The sequence below is a fragment of the Antechinus flavipes genome, chromosome 2 (assembly GCF_016432865.1).
Source record: "Antechinus flavipes isolate AdamAnt ecotype Samford, QLD, Australia chromosome 2, AdamAnt_v2, whole genome shotgun sequence".
NCBI classification, from domain to species: Eukaryota; Metazoa; Chordata; class Mammalia; order Dasyuromorphia; family Dasyuridae; genus Antechinus; species Antechinus flavipes.
In genome coordinates this window covers 519,857,615-519,873,956 of record NC_067399.1, presented here as the reverse complement: position 1 = coordinate 519,873,956, position 16,342 = coordinate 519,857,615, and the positions used below count along the sequence as shown (strand labels likewise).

Genomic DNA, 16,342 nt, shown 5'->3' with positions numbered 1-16,342 from the left:
AAATTAGGGAAGCCCATTCAAATCCAGCCTCAGACACTTTCTAGCTTTGTGATCCTGGGCAAGTCTCTCAACTCTATTTGCCTCAGTTTTCTCATCTGTAAAATGAGGCGGAAAAGGAAATAGCAAACTACTCTTTTAACAGAAAGCCCCAAATGCAGTCAGTTAGACATGATTGGACAACATCCCCCTTCCCTCCTCCTCTCCCCTTGTGTGCTCTCTAATCTAGTCGTACTAACTAGGTTTATGTCCAGCAAGCACTTCTTCCCTATCTTAGGTTCTCCCGCTCTATTCAATCCCGCCTTGGGTAGGAAACCTTTCCCAGATTTCATTTATTATTATGTGTCCATCTAGAGTATGAACTCCTTCAGAGCAAGGGACTGTTATTTAATTTTTTCCCCCTTTCTTTGTATCCACAGCACTCAACACAGTTTGATGTGTAGTAAATACTTAATAGATATTACCCCTCTAATTTGCAGATTTTTCTGAGGCCCTGAACAGGAAAATGATTTGCCTTAGATCTTAAAAAAGGTAAACAGTGGGGCTGGCATTTGAAGTCAGGAAATGAATGAGCAAGTTTAGTGATCTTTCCTCTATTTCTTTTTCTTTTCTTTTCTTTTTTTTTTTTTTTTTTTTTTTTTTGCTGAGGCAATTGGGGTTAAGTAACTTGCCCAGGGTCACACAGCTAGGAAATGTTAAATGTCTGAGGGCACATTTGAACTCAGGTCCTCCTGACTTAAGGGCTGGTGCTCTATCCACTACATCACCTAGATGCCCCATGATTATTCTTTTTCATTTGGATCCATGGGTCCCAGAACATTTTTACCACACCAGGCTTTTGCTTGTTTTAAGATTCCTAAAATTCTATCTTCCCATTTATGGAAATCCTGTCAAGCTCCAGCTCAAATATCACCATTTCAAGTCTTCCTTGATCAATTGAACCAGAAATGGTCTTTTCCTCTAGTTCTAAGAGCCCTTTGAACAGACTTGTCTTGACCACCCCATACCCCAATATGGAATTATTCATTCTTGACCAGGTTATAAATCCTTTATTCATCTTTGCAACTTCTGCAGACGGTCAATATTTGTTGGATGAATGAAAGAAGTAGATTGTTGTTCCTTAGACACTTATCTTTTACTTTGAAAATGCTATTACCACATGGTAGGATCCAGAGACCTGGATTCAAATTCTTGCATTTGACATTTCCTGGCTGCATAGTTATTTTATTTTTTTGAACCCATTTACTTGACTATAAAATGGGGAGAATAACACTTTGCAAGATTATGAGGTTCAAGTGAGACAATATACTCTGTAAAGTTTACCAAGTTATATAATTGATAGTTATTACATAAAATCTAGGTATTGAAAGGGATCTAAGTTATCTAATGCAATCCCACTGGTATTCTCTAATATTCAAGAGTTCACTTTCTTCAAGTCTTCCCATTTATAAACATGAGTTTCTCATGCCCTTTATACAAATTTTAAAATCCCATTAAATAATCATAAAAATAACATTCAGAACTCACTAAACCCCAAAATGATATTTTAGAGTAAAGTGCTGTCATAAATTGATGAGAGTATGAATAGCTAACTTTTTTATTTTTTGAGTAATTCCAAGTTGATATCCAGAAATATTGGATCAACTCATAGCTTTACCAAGCTTTTCTACAAATTTACCAACATTGACCAGTTTAGTGTTTTGTCAATTTGCAGACTGAGATGTTTGATATTCTATTATATACTACCTAACATTAGCCCTAGTCCAATGTTTACATCTTTCCTAAATCATTAGAATTATGTAAAAAACCAGGAGTGTTACTCATGATCTTAAAGCTAAAATGGATTTAAATGGAAGAGAAAAATAGGTAAACTACACTCTATCAGCCATATTAATAATGCTTTAGACTAAAATAACTAGACAGTATAAGAATGGAATATTGCTATGGTGTAGGGAATGAGTTAGTGGATTTAGAAAAATGTGCAAAGACTATAACTTAAGATGATATCTACCTTCAGAGAAACGGGACAAGTAGAAAGAATATATGAATATATGTGAATGATTATATATTTATGTACATGTATACATATGTATCTGTGCTTATTGTAGCCTTGTTGGTGGGGGGGATAAAAGGGAAAAATGCATAGCAAACAACAAAGGGAGCATAGATGAACAGTTTTGAACAGAATGTATACTATAGGCTTTCTTGAAAATGGAAATTTATTGCTTTATATTTTGAATCCTTTCATGTTCTGTTGTACTTCTGGCAATGTTTTTTTTTTCCTTTTCTTATTTTGTATTTGTTTAAAATAAAAAAGTCAAAAAAAAAAAAGAAAAATTAGAAAACCCCCAAACTTTAATTTGCCTGAACACCTTAAAAATAAAAATAACATGCTATTTGAATATTCTTATAGTCTTTATAATAAAAAGATTTTTTTAAAAGGCTATGATTTGAAATAAGACAAAGAAAATGATGATGAATACTTAGTTAAGCTACCGCAAACATCAATCATGTCTTTTAAACCAAGAGTTCCCTAACACGATGTACAAAGAAATACAGAAAAAACATAATGATGGAATGCTACTGTGCTCTAAGAAATAATGAACTGGCTGAGTTTAGAAAAAAAAGGAAAGACTTACATGAAATAATGAAAAACAAAGTGAGCAGAATCAAGAGAATATTGTACACAGAAATGGCTGCTAAAGGAAGATGCCCTCCACCTCTAGAGAAAGAACTGATAAATAGAAGTATGCATAGTATGATTTTACATATATAGTGGCCTTCTCCAGGGTGGTAATAAGGAGGGAGAGAGAGAGAGAGAGAGAGAGAAATTTGAAATTTAAAATAAAACCAAGAATATTAAGCTAAACTTAAAAAACAATGAAACACACACATACACATACACCAGAAGTGGAAATTTATTTTATGAAATGTTTTAGGAAGAAAATTGCTACATCTATTTTTATTATATAATTTTAGTTCTGACCAGTAGAACCAAAACCTCCTGCTCCACGTTCAGTGTCATCTAAGCCCTGAAAAAGAAAAAAGTATCAAATTATTAAGTTAATGTCAAAAGTTTCTTTTCTTCTAGACACCTAAATTTTAAAGTCTTTTCCTCTACAGTGTTGTCCTATGATTAGCACATCTTTCTTAGGGGATATGGCAGTAAGTAGGAAAGAAAAATGGTAAAATGCAGATGATGCACTTAGCCACAGTAAATACAGTATTTTCTAAAAGTTGCTTTAAAAATATATTAGGGCTTTAGTGAATTAGAGAATTAAAAATTAGCTTCCAAGGAAAAATTAATATGAAAGCTATATTACAATGATTTCTATAGGGAGATTTAAGGAATTTCTTTTAAAATTTATCTTAGAATTACTGAATACCAAGCAAAAAGAGACCCTGGAGATCACCTAGTCCAAATTTTTCTCTGACCCCCATACTGTAATGAGGTACATCACAACCAGAGAAAACTAACCACAGAGCAGTAAGAAGCAAATCCAGGCCCTTTGATCCAAACTCCAAAATTCTTTGCATTATTCCATATTGCCATCTTTTAACAGATTAAAGGGATAAACCTTCATTTTAGCATTTACATAGGCCTTAAAATTTTATTTCATTTCTAACTTGCCCTTTATTATTAGGATTAAAAATCAAAAAGAAAATAATTTTCTTTCTTCTATACAAGGACTTTTACATAGAATCACACTTGTTAAAATAATTATATGACCTGTGATCTTCTTTAAAAAGTACTGTATCTTCTATAAAGAAACATCACTCACTCATGATACTACATGGCTACATGATAACTCTCCCAATGACTTAATTATGTTATAATTACTTACTTGGACTTCTTCAAGTTCTGGATAAAAAACCCGTTCACAAATCAGCTGTGCAATACGGTCACCTTTTTTCACTTTAAATAAAAAGATATTATAAATATATGTTTCAGAAAAACAGATGTTTAGCAATGTAGTAAATTACATTATTAGCTTACCTTCAAATGTTTCTTTGCCAAAGTTAAATAGTACAACACCAACATTTCCTCTGTAATCTTCATCTATGACACCAGCTGTAGGAGACATATTAAGTTAATGAAACACAGTTTTTGGTAGTTAAAGCTAGCTACTTTTACTTATGCATACTAATAGAGTATAGTAATAGTGTAAAAAACTTTAGAGGTAGTCCAGTAGGGTAGACTGAATTCTGAACTTCAAAGTTCAGGAAATGTGGATTAATATCTGACCTTTCATAACTTACATGATCTGGGGCAAATCATTAAAGCTTTATGTGTCTCAGGCAACTCCCCAAGATTTATCTACTGAAGTATAGATTTGGATTTGATCAATTTTGGTGGTGATAGTTCCCTATGATTAAGAAATCACAGATGATAAAGATAATTCATGAATGGCTCTAAAAATTTCAATAGTTAAAAATGAATATGGAATATGATAGTCTGGAAAATTACAATATTTCAAAAATATAAAATCCCAGCTCAGAAACACCTGGAAAATGATTTTTTCTTCATCCAATTATGCAAATCAACTTCTTCCCACTGTTGAAAATAGATGGCATGACCTCATACTTTAGTTTGAGCTGCTTTGCCTCTTTTTTCTCTAAATTTTCAATCTGACTTTCACTTTTCCTAAGTACTAAGAGAAAATTAGGTATTTTGGTTTCCAAGCTTTACAACAGAGCTAAAGGTGTACGATCTTCACTCTGTAACCCACTCTATTCCTTTTTTCTCTTAGAATACCTAAAGAAAGATTCCATAGTTTAAAAGGATGCTGAAGTTAAGAGTTATTTGAATATATGCTACAAGCTTGCTATTGACTTTTTTGGACAAGGAACATTCCCACAATTTTGATTTATAATTGTATCAAATTCAGAAAATAGTATCAGAAGAATGAGAACTACTCATTCTACTTCTACAATACTGAACATCCAGAAAACATGATTTTTCAATGGAATCACTAGAGGATAATAAAATGGGAGTACTGAAATAAAGTATTTTAACCTTTCAGTAATTCACTGACAAAATCTGTGTTAAAAATGTGTCAAGAGATTTCATTTAAGAAGGATCCAATTACCTCAATTTTTCGAGTGTGACAATTATATCATACGCAGGTAAAACACAAAGAATTTCAATTAAATGGTAGACAAAGGTAGGCACAAAAATTGGAAGGCCAGGACTAAGTAATACAGGAATTCTATGTCTAGAATGGATGTTACAGGGGTAAATTGTGAACTCTTCTTTAATTGAATAGTAACAAAAAGTTGGCCAGGTCATATAATGCTGAATCATGTTTTCTTTTCCCACATCCTGTTGAAGGAGATTGACTTAATCTTTACTATCCTTGAAGAAAGTCATTCCATAAAAAAATAGGACCAGCTGTTCTCCATCTTAACTCTGAATACCTAAGTAGATATGTTTTTAGACCTAAAGAGGGATTTAGATTAGATTTATGGAATAAATTATTCAGTGTTATATGTTGTTAAACACTGGAACATTAGTACAGAAGGTTGTGGAATTCTTTTCCTGGAGAATTTTTTTTAGAACAGAATTAATATCCACCTGTCTATAATGATTTAAGTAAAGTTAAATAAGACTAGCCAAGTTAGAGGAAGTCTTTTCTGATATCTTTAAAATAGCTTTGTTTGAAGGTTGCCCACTATCACCATTACAATATCATATTAGAAATGCTAGCTTTGGCAATAAGAGTTGAGAAAGAGATTAAAGGAATTAGAGTAGGCAATGAGGAAACCAAATTATCACTCTTTGCTGATGGTATACTTAGAGAACCCCACAGATTCTACTAAAAAGTTATTAGAAATAATCCACACCTTTAGCAAAGTTGCAGGATACAAAAAAACCCACATAAGTCATCAGCATTCTTATATATCACTAACAAAATCCAACAGTTAGAGTTATAAAGAGAAATTCCATTTAAAGTAACTACTGATAGTATAAAATATTTAGGAACTATCTGCCAAGGGAAAATCAGAAACTTTATGAGCAAAACTACAAATTAAGTCTGATCTAACCAACTGGAAAAACATCAAATGCTCTTGGATAAGGTGAGCAAATATAATAAAGATGACAATACTATCTAAACTAATTTATTTATTTACCGCTATACCAATCAGACTCTCAAAAAACTGTTTTAATGACCTAGAAAAAATAACAAAGTTCATATGGAAAAACACAAGGTCAAGAATTTCAAGGGAATTAATGAAAAAAAAAAATCAAATGAAGGTGGCCTAGCTGTGCCAGATCTAAAATTATATTATCAATCAGTGGTTACCAAAACCATTTGGTATTGGCTAAGAAATAGACTAGTTGATCAATGGAATAGGTTAGTTTCAAAGGACAAAACAGCCAATAACTTTAATAATCTAGTGTTTGACAAACCCAAAAACTCCAAGTTTTTGGGATAAGAACTCACTATTTGACAAAAATTGCTGGGAAAATTGGAAATTAGTATGGCAGAAACTAGGCATTGACCCACACTTAACACTGTACACCAAGATAAGGTCAAAATGGGTTCATGACCTAGGCATAAAGAATGAGATTATAAATAAATTGAAAGAGCATAGGATAGTTTACCTCAAAGACCTGTGGAAGAGGAAGGAATTTATGACTAAAGATCACAAAATAAAAATTTTGATTATATCAAATTGAAAAATTTTTGTACAAACAAAACTAATGCAGACAAGATTAGAAGGGAAGCAATAAACTGGGAAAACATTTTTAGTCAAAGATTCTTATAAAGGCCTCATTTCCAAAATATATAGAGAATTGACTCTAATTTATAAGAAATCAAGCCATTCTCCAATTGATAAATGATCAAAGGATATGAACAGACAATTCTCAGATGAAGAAATTTTAACTATTTCTAGCCATATGAAAAGATGCTCCAAGTCATTATTAATCAGAGAAATGCAAAATAAGACAACTCTGAATACCACTACACCTGTCACAATGGCTAGAATGACAGGGAAAGATAATGCAGAATGTTGGAGGGGATGTGGGAAATCAGGGACACTGATACATTTTTGGTGGAACTGTGAATACATCCAGCCATTCTGGAGAGCGATTTGGAACTATGTTCAAAGAGTTATCAAATTGTGCATACCTTTTGATCCAGCAGTGTTTCTACTGGGCTTTTATATCCCAAAGAAATCTTAAAGAAGGGAAGGGGACCGTATGTGCATGAATGTTTGTGGCAGGTCTCTTTGTAGTGGCCAGAAACTGGATACTGAATGGATGCCCATCAATTGGAGAATGGCTGAATAAATTGTGGTATATGAATATTATGGAATATTATTGTTCAGTAAGAAATGACCAGCAGGAGGATTTCAGAAAGGCCTGGACTAGACTTACATGAACTGATGCTGAGTGAAATGAGCAGGGCCAGGAGATCATCATATACTTCAACAACAATACTATATGATGATCAATTCTGATGGACGTGGCCATCTCCAGCAATGAGATAAACCAAATCTGTTCCAATAGAGCAGTAGTAAATTGAACCAGCTACATCCAGTGAAAAGAATTCTGGGAGATGACTATGAACCATTGCATAAAATTCCCAATCCCTATATTTTTGTCCACCTGCATTTTTTATTTTCTCCACAGGCTAATTATACACTATTTCAAAGCCCGATTCTTTTTGTACAGCAAAATAACTGTTAGAACATGTATACTTATATTGTATTTAATGTATACGTTAACATATTTAACATGTATTGGTCAACCTGCTTTCGGGGGGAAGGGGTGGGGAGGAGGGGAAAAATTGGAACAAAAGGTTTGACAATTGTCAATGCTGTAAAATTACCCATGCATATAACTTATAAATAAAAAGCTATAATAAAAAAAAGTAGATCATCATCATTGTTTGGCTCATTAATGTGACTGGGTATCATTGTATTCTATTTTAGTGGTCAGGAGTTTACCCAGAATGGTTCAGATATTCTAAGGTAAAATGCCACCAACTCATTTCAAGATGTATTTTAAAAGCTACTAAAACTATGAATGAGAAAAGTTTAAAGACAATTGAAATATAAGAAAATAAAGGCCTACATGTATATTTCACATATACATGTTAGCATCCATGAACCTCTACAAATTTCAGAAATTAAGGGTTCATTTTACACCTAACAGAATAGATAATTCAAGAAAAACATGGGAACATAATTTCCCATGTAAGCACAAGGCATTTCTTTCTCTTCATGAGAAAGCAAAATGTGTCTTGAAGTTATCACTGGAAAAATCATGCATTGGAACTGGCAGACTAATAACTGACTTCAGGCAAAAGTTTTTCTGTGTCAAAGCTTTGGCATGTCATTTGTTGGAAACCTACTTTAGTTAAAACCATCCACACCTACCAGATGTGCATTCTGAACAGAATCCTGCATATTCAACTTTTTCCTTAGACCCTTATTTACAGCCTGGGATTCTAATAACATCCTTCTTAGGAAATAAAATGTTTTGCCAGGTATGATAAACCTGTGCTTATGAGACATTTTAAAGTCATAACAATCCAAGGACACACCACAATTTTATGAACAATATATACCAACTGTTGGATTAGTTTTCCATTTCTTTTGGTTCAATGCTTTTTGGGTCTTTGTTTTAAGCACAGTAAATACTGGTTATGAGAAAAATATTTAAATTTCAAAAAAAATTATTTTCAAATAGATAATATATGCCTAGACTAGTTTTAAATTACCAGGAGTGTAACAAAAATTTTTAAAAACACATCTGGAAAAATATTATATAAAGCATAGGATCTTTAAACTGTAAACCATATCAGAGTTCAGCATGGTATAATGGAATTAGAGTGTGATATTACAAGTCTGAGGACATAGCTATGAATTTCAACTTCCTTACATGTGACTTTACTGAATGAGGTTGGACTGATTTCTCAAATTTTTTCCAGATCTGAACTATGAAGTTAAAAGACATCAGAGCTGCTCCTCAACCCAAGTATTATCCCATACTACCACCTAGTGACATCATGAGAGATATCACTTTCTCACCTAGATTGAGCTGTGCAAGGACAGAAGCCAGATACCAGGGAGTATTCTGCAGACAGGCAGAATCATAACCTTCTGCACATTCTCAGGGAATGTGGCAGAGGAGGGAGCAGCTTGAGCAAAAAGCATAGATGTGAGTGATGGAATATCATGCAGAAGAACAAGTAGACAAGTTTGATTAGAAAGCAGTGTACCAAAAATTTGGTTTAAAAAGATAGGTTAAATGTATGGGACAACCTGCCATCGAGGGGAGGGGATGGAGGGAAGGAGGAGTAAAACTGAAACAGAAGTTTTTGCAAGGGTCAATGTTAAAAAATTACCTATGTATATATGTTTTGTATATAAAAAAAGCTATAATTAAAAAAAAAAAAAAGAAAGGTTAAAACAAGATTTCAAAAAAGGCTTGATAAGATAGAGGTATCTGTATTTTGTCCAGAGGCAAGAATTAATGAAAAAAAAAAAAAAAAACATTTATTATGTTCAAAACACTTTGGACACACCTTAAGATGCTTCAGCTGCAAGTTAGATGGGAAGGCCCCTTAGCATATAGGGCAGGAACACATGATAATATATCTTTCCTGTCACTTCCACATGATAAAATCATGTTTCTGATGTTGAATTATTTAATAGTGCCAGAAATTTTCTTTGGCACTACAGCTCCTGCACAAGCACTTGCCAGGATATATTTCTGTAAGGACCAATTCCCTGAATAAAGGATTTGGGGGTTGGATTGCATGCAGGGTCAAGTGGAATGTTGCTATTTCAGGGTCCTATGAATCAGCATCCAGCTCTCTCCAGACTCTCCAGACGAAGGGAGATGGGGTCTCAATTAGCAAAAATTTATTTTCTACCCCTCTTGTTGCTTTACTATTTCAGATAGGCTTGTCTGCCTACACTGTGGATGTACCTCATGGGAATGACCAATCCCTTATCTACAGAGATTGCTCCCTTGAATGATGGTTTTGGGAACTCGACTGGAAGCAGGGCCACTAGCCAGGTGAGCACTGCTGTTTGTAGGACCCTTGGCCATGGTGTGGTAAAACACTTTTATTTGGTTATATTGATCAGTTTCATACTAACTTTTAAACAAAACATTAAAATAAAGAAAAATAGGCTTGTCAGCAAGGGGACCTTTGAAGAAAACAAAGCTATACATAATTAAACCTAAAAGAAATTTTAAATTATCCATCAGAAGACAAAAGCCTAATCTTGGTAAAAGGCTAAATAGCAAAAGTTTCTTATTCTATTAAAAAACAAAATGTTAATCGAGTAGAGCTAAATTAGCTAAATCTGGATTCAATGTCACTCCTGTATCAATAATGGAGATGTATTTCCAGGCAGGTCACTAACCCCTGGTATCTAAGTATCAAAGTTAGGTCGCAGAGCAGGGGCTGGATCTGCACTGGCCATGAGAGTCAGCCACATAAGTTTCCCATGCTGATGTCACCAGAGTCTAGTCAAAAACAAAAGACATCTGGAGAGCACTGAGAGGTGGGAAAGCAGTTTCTTGCTTTCTGTAGATCTTTAGGAGGGCTCCTATTTTTTGTTACTCTTCTCAAATAGTGTCTTCTTCATGATGGTCCTCAAAGAGATGAAGATATTTCTTCTCAAGAGTTTTCTCTTCAGGTTAAGTATCTTTAACGTTTTTGCCTTCTCTATATATGACATATTTAAAGACATATAGCTAGCCCAGCCATTCTGTCCTGGACACAAGCTAGATATGTTTTTAAATATGGCATCCAGAATCAAATATAATAACCAAAATGTGTGGACTAACCTGTTAGGTCATCAGATTTGGGATGAATGTATTTGCTTCATATACAGTATTTCCTCCAGTAGAATGTAAGCTTTTTGAAAACAGATTGTCCCAATTCTAAATTTTTTGCCCCTAATGACTAGCATACAAGTGCTACTTAATAAATACTTGCTGGTTTACAGATATATGCAGTTCCTGCTAAAGCTGTATATGGGTTAGTGCACATTTATTATTTTGAGAATATGCATCTTTTTGAATTTATACATTTACACATTACTTTTGAGATTTTCAAAGGGAGAATGCAATAACTCATCCTTGGTTCCTTTTCTTCCTCAGAATCTTAATTATACTGACCCATAGAAATAGATCTCTCTAGAAAGGTTTTTTGGTAATTTCTTTCTTTTCTTTTTTTTTTTTTTACTCTGTGGGAGCAAAAGATCTAACAGCCAAAACTGGTTTCCCCCACTAATAGAAGATGAAGACACCAATAAGTTCTAGACTGAGTTAGAAATTTTAGCATGGGCAACTTTACCATAAAAAGAAACACTTCATTTTTTATGGTAAGACTAAAAAGTACATAAAAACATAAATTATTTTTGATTCCTTTGAAGCTTACTAAAGCTTGATGACATGGTAATAAAGAAAATAATTCATTTTATTGAACAGGAATCAAAAAACAAAAAAATTGTTTTTTTTTTAAATTTGAATTTCATTTTTTTTTGGGGGGGAGGGAGAAAAAAAACTTGCAAATATAAGATTGAAATAAGAAGTAAACATCTTACCTCCTACATCAATGAAATGTTTTGCAGCCAAGCCAGAACGTGGAGCTTAACCAAATAAATAAATAAAATTAAAAGGAATACACACATACATACATACATATATTCTGAAAGTTTTGACACAATTTAGCCTTAGTTATAAATCTCAACACTAATATAAACCTTATAAATCTGGAGTGACTTTAATTTCATAGCAATACTGTGAAGGCATTTTGTATTTACCATACTTACTAAAACAGGAAAAACAGAAATTTTAAAAAAGTCGCAAGAAATTAAAACTGGTTAATCTAAAATTCACTTAATTGAGATGACTTTTCTATTAGAAGTGGGAATTCTAGGGAAAGCAAAAACCTTGAATCACCAGGAGTTTTGCTAATCAGTTAATGTCTAAGATCAGGTCAGTCAGTGTAGGTTATGTGTTTCTTTATTTACTTAGGTAAAACTCTTTACTTGATGACATTAAGATTACCAGGATTATTTCTTTTATGACAACAAAAAATTTTAAGACTTTTCCATGACCTCCTATACCCTGCAAATATTAATATCCTAATATTTACTATTGTTCCAATCGTTCATGACACTGAATATTTAGTCTAGCAAACAGTATATTCCTAATCTGGGGAAAATAGCAAAGATGTGGGAATATAATTCAACACTGAAATTTTGCTTTCCCTATTTATGTAAGATGCATATAATTGTCTAGCTCCAATTATTGTAGGATTTCTTGGGAATGTGCCAGCAATTCGTGGTAAAATTGCCTCACCACGCTTTCACAGTAAAAACAAAGGGTCAAGGGAGATGTGGGAGATACTAGGCTATAGGAAACTTACAAATAGTTGTATTTGTTGTCTTTAATTTATCCTTGATTAATAATTCCAAATATGTATGATCATATATGATTAAATGAAGATTAAGATCATTTTGTTTATTTCAAACACAAAGAAAGATAAATTATTAAGCCACTTACCAACTCTGCCATAACACCCAGGAGGGAGAGAAATCTGAATGTCTGTTTTCACCAGGGCTTTCTCCATGGCTGGTATGGTATAATCGTAGGCACTATAAAAATTACCAAGCAAAGTAGTTATAAAGTAGATTTTGCAATTTAAATTTTCTACTGACAAAGCACTGGATTATCAGAAATGTGTAAGTGAAACAATAAATTTTCTTATGCCAATTTAGATCTCTATATTTATTCTTAAAAATTAATGCTCAAATCACTCATTTTCCAATTTATCTCCACAAAAATTCCCATGCAGCATGAGGAGTATGCTACCTGATAACAATTTTTTTTAGTTCTTTTGCTGACAATTTGAGATGACTTAATTCTAAAATATATTAAATATTGGGAAAGGAATAGTGCATGAAGATCAAGAAGCCAGATTAGAGAAGTAGATAGATCTTTTAAAAGGACCTTACTTCACTTCAATGAAAATAAAAAGAAGAAATATGGGGATAGGCTGAGAAAGTTATGAGTCAAGAATAAAGAGACCAAGAATATGTAAAAGGGTTAAAGCTTTGCTGGGTTTTGTAAACAGCTTGACATTAGCAGCGGTTTGTGGAGTAAATTCTGTGTATTCACTACCTTAAACTACTATGTATTTAATCTCTAAGAAAGGACTGATTGCTTATAATGGCCTAAGTGACCTCAGGCAAATCAAGTACTTCACTGCTTTACACAGCTATTAAAATGAGATTACACAAAAATTCACTCCTCCAAGATTCATAGGTTTTTTTCTTTTCTTTTCTTTACAAAGAACACTATAAGACTCCTTAAGGATTAGAATTCTAAAGGTTAGGAAAGCCGGCAAAAAACCTGAAGTCCTACTCTGATGTCTCACTGGGCCATGGAAGTAACCCTGAGTTCTTAAGGACTAAAGCCAAACTTTAGCTGAGGTAGCTTTGCCTATGGTTTTGGTCACATGTGCTGAGTTTCAGAGAGGTACATCAGGAGATTTGGCTACAAGGTGATGAAAATTTCAGGCAGCAACTTTTAAAAGATCAACTATTAAGCTGTAAAAGGGATTGTGACCTAGTGATGAAAATATATTTTAAAAAGGGGTGTGTGATTTTAACCATTCTAAGCCATTTTACATATTAGAAATATGAGTGGTCTAAAATAGAATTCTGGATGCCCAATATTGGCCTTTGTTTTTATTTTTAAGTTTCAATTCAGTGTGATGTTAAGATTATGTGTACAGGATTTAACTAAAATGAATCTAAGATGTTTTGAGGAATTTTAGCTTTCTCTGAAAAAAAGTACTTGGGATTATTTTGAATATAATAACACTACTTCTCTTGTCTCTTAATATTTGGGATACTCTTTTTCCATTCAATTCAAACCACTAGAAGGCAGCATAGGCTACAATGAAGAAAAATTATATTGCCTGCCCTCATAAAGTTTATGGTTCACTAGATTAGATATAAACACACAATAAGAATTAAAAAATTAACTAGGTCATTTTGCTTAGAAAGAAGAACAGTATTTAATGACTATTAAGACAAGTAGGAAAACTGTGGAGTTCCTTAAATGCCTGGGGATGAAATTTGTGTTTTATCTTAATAGGCAATGGGGGGGGGTTCCTAAAGGTTTTTAGATCGAGAATAGTGAGGGCCATGGTAAAACTGTGTATTACAAAGATAATTAAGCTTTGTGGAAGAAGGATTGAAAACAAGAGCTCAGAGTCAGGGTGATCAGTTGGGGAATTATTAAATTGGGTCCTGGGAGAGGCAAACAGCGCTCACTCTGAAGTGGTAGCAACGTCAGCGTGAGCTGAAAGAAGAGGGCAGGGGCAAGATATAAAATGCTTGTAGAGAGGAAAACGGTTCACAGGGAACCTTAAAGTATTTGTTCCCTAAGGGTTGTTGTGAGAAATAAAGGAGATAATAATTGTAAAGTGCTTATCATAGTACCTGAAACACAACACGAGAGTGCGTGTATGCCATCTATATATGCTACTCTGGTTATTGGTATTAAAAGTTGGTGAGACCCTAAATATGGGGGTGTCCCCAAAGTCTTACCGACATTGTAAGCTTCGACAGCTTAATCATTTCAAGCTATTAAATATTAAATTTTAAGTTTTAGTGGCGTAAAACGGCACTAAGCTTTTTGGGACACTGCATCTAACTAACTGGTGGGAAACCCCAACAGACGAGTAAGCGCCCAGAATTGGCGCGAAAATCTGATTACAGGAAACTGTGGAGAGGTAGGACCTCGCATGTCGGAGTTAAGGGGAGAGGTAAAGGGGAAGAAAGATGAAGTCCGAGGAACTGAGTTTGAATCAAGCCTTCGCTACTCACGACCCCTGAAAGGCTTTGAGACCAGACTAAGAGCCTCGGTTTCCTCATTTGCAAAGTGAGACAGGGTCTGAATGGTCGCGAAGTCCTCTCCAGGCTTTAGTACGGTTTCTCCCTTGCGTCTAGGCTTGACCACAAAGGGCTAAGCGGGCGGACGCTCCCACTCACTCAATTACACCCACCTACCTACCCACCTGTACAAGTCATAGCCCGCAGCCCGTGCCGACCCCTTGGAGGGGGCCGTGGCGTGCTCCGAGAGGCGGGCGAAGCGGAGGCGCACAGGGCCCTCCGGCTCTGGCTCTGCAGGCCGGGCCCGCTTGCTGGGGGAGACGCCGGCGGGGATCGCTTCGGAACAGGGCATCTCTGCGGAGAAAAAACAGAAGAAAAGGCGCGCAATACAATGAATCAATCACTCAGTCCCGCTGCCAAGTAATCTCGAATTTCCCCGCGAGCCGCCGGGACGTGCCCCGGACGAGCTCATCCGGTCAACCTGACGGGGGAGACAGGGGGTTTAAAATGTTTGAGATGAGAAGAGCGCGGTATCCGAGAACGACTTTTGCATAACAGTGCTGTCGTTCAGCCTTAACAGGCTGGTCTTATATGGGAGATTCTTTTTATTGGGCTCTCATTCCCAATTTCAGGCCATCCCTCTTCTCCCCGCCGCCGCCCCGGCATCGCTAGCGGAATGGACGCGTCCCTAAACCAGTAAAATAGGCAACACTAAACCCCAGTCATTAGGTCTGGCTCCCTGCATGTTATCGAAGCAAACCTCTGTGAGAGGCCTTCCCAGCGAGCATCTGCGGGGAAGTTTTCCTTCAGGCCCAGCTGATTGTCGCTATTATCGATCACATCTGCCCCACCCCAATGAATTGCTTCTGTGGGGATTCCCCGCTCCCAGTCCATCGCTTCCCCATCTTTACTAGCTTCCCCGCATCCCGGCCTAGAGTAGCTGAAAGAAATGTGGAAAAGCCGCCTGAGCTCCCGGTGCAGCATGGCAGACGTAGGCCTTTAGTTAGGGGGGCGGGGAGAAGGTCTGGGCAGATAGATGACTATGTGTAAGGTGGGGAGGATCGGCTGACTTTACGGTCGGCCATCTAAAAGGGATGGTGAGTCTCAATTGAGGTCACCATTTTATAGCTGATAACACCCAGCCCAAGGGATAGACAGAACCCCAAACGATGCACCTGGCTTAGAATCCAGAACGAAGCAGTTTTGGCCGCCGGCAGCCACCGTACTCTCTCCCCAGAATAACCCGCAGAATTAGTTCCTTACGTTTGAATGAGCACCCCGCCCCCTCAGGCGCTAGCAAACAAGTTGCAGTCACAGGAGCCGGGTATTTTCAGCCTGAAGAGGATGTGCATGCGCAGTAACTCCACCAGGTGGTACGGTCTTTCTCGGCCAATCTATTAACCACTTCCTAGGCGGGATGCTGCCGTACCACAGCCCACGTGGTACTGGTGGCTGCTGCCTTACT

General features: G+C 35.7%; 1 protein-coding gene across 4 annotated transcripts; it reads right to left on the bottom strand.

The window, feature by feature from the left end:
• Positions 1-2,897: 2,897 nt before the first annotated feature.
• On the bottom strand, positions 2,898-16,231 carry DUT (deoxyuridine triphosphatase). 4 transcript variants are annotated; one of them, XM_051980604.1, is made up of 7 exons: positions 16,141-16,231; positions 15,063-15,231; positions 12,539-12,630; positions 11,575-11,619; positions 3,995-4,069; positions 3,843-3,913; positions 2,898-3,029 (listed from the first exon to the last, which is right to left on the bottom strand). In XM_051980604.1, the coding sequence occupies exons 2-7, from the start codon at positions 15,227-15,229 to the stop codon at positions 2,973-2,975; spliced, it is 507 nt and encodes a 168-aa protein (XP_051836564.1). In that variant the 5' UTR covers positions 15,230-15,231; positions 16,141-16,231; the 3' UTR covers positions 2,898-2,972. The 4 variants fall into 4 exon arrangements, with proteins under 4 accessions (XP_051836564.1, XP_051836563.1, XP_051836560.1 ...); XM_051980603.1 differs by having other exon boundaries at positions 16,053-16,151; XM_051980600.1 differs by lacking the exon at positions 16,141-16,231 and adding an exon at positions 15,789-16,003.
• Positions 16,232-16,342: the final 111 nt, after the last annotated feature.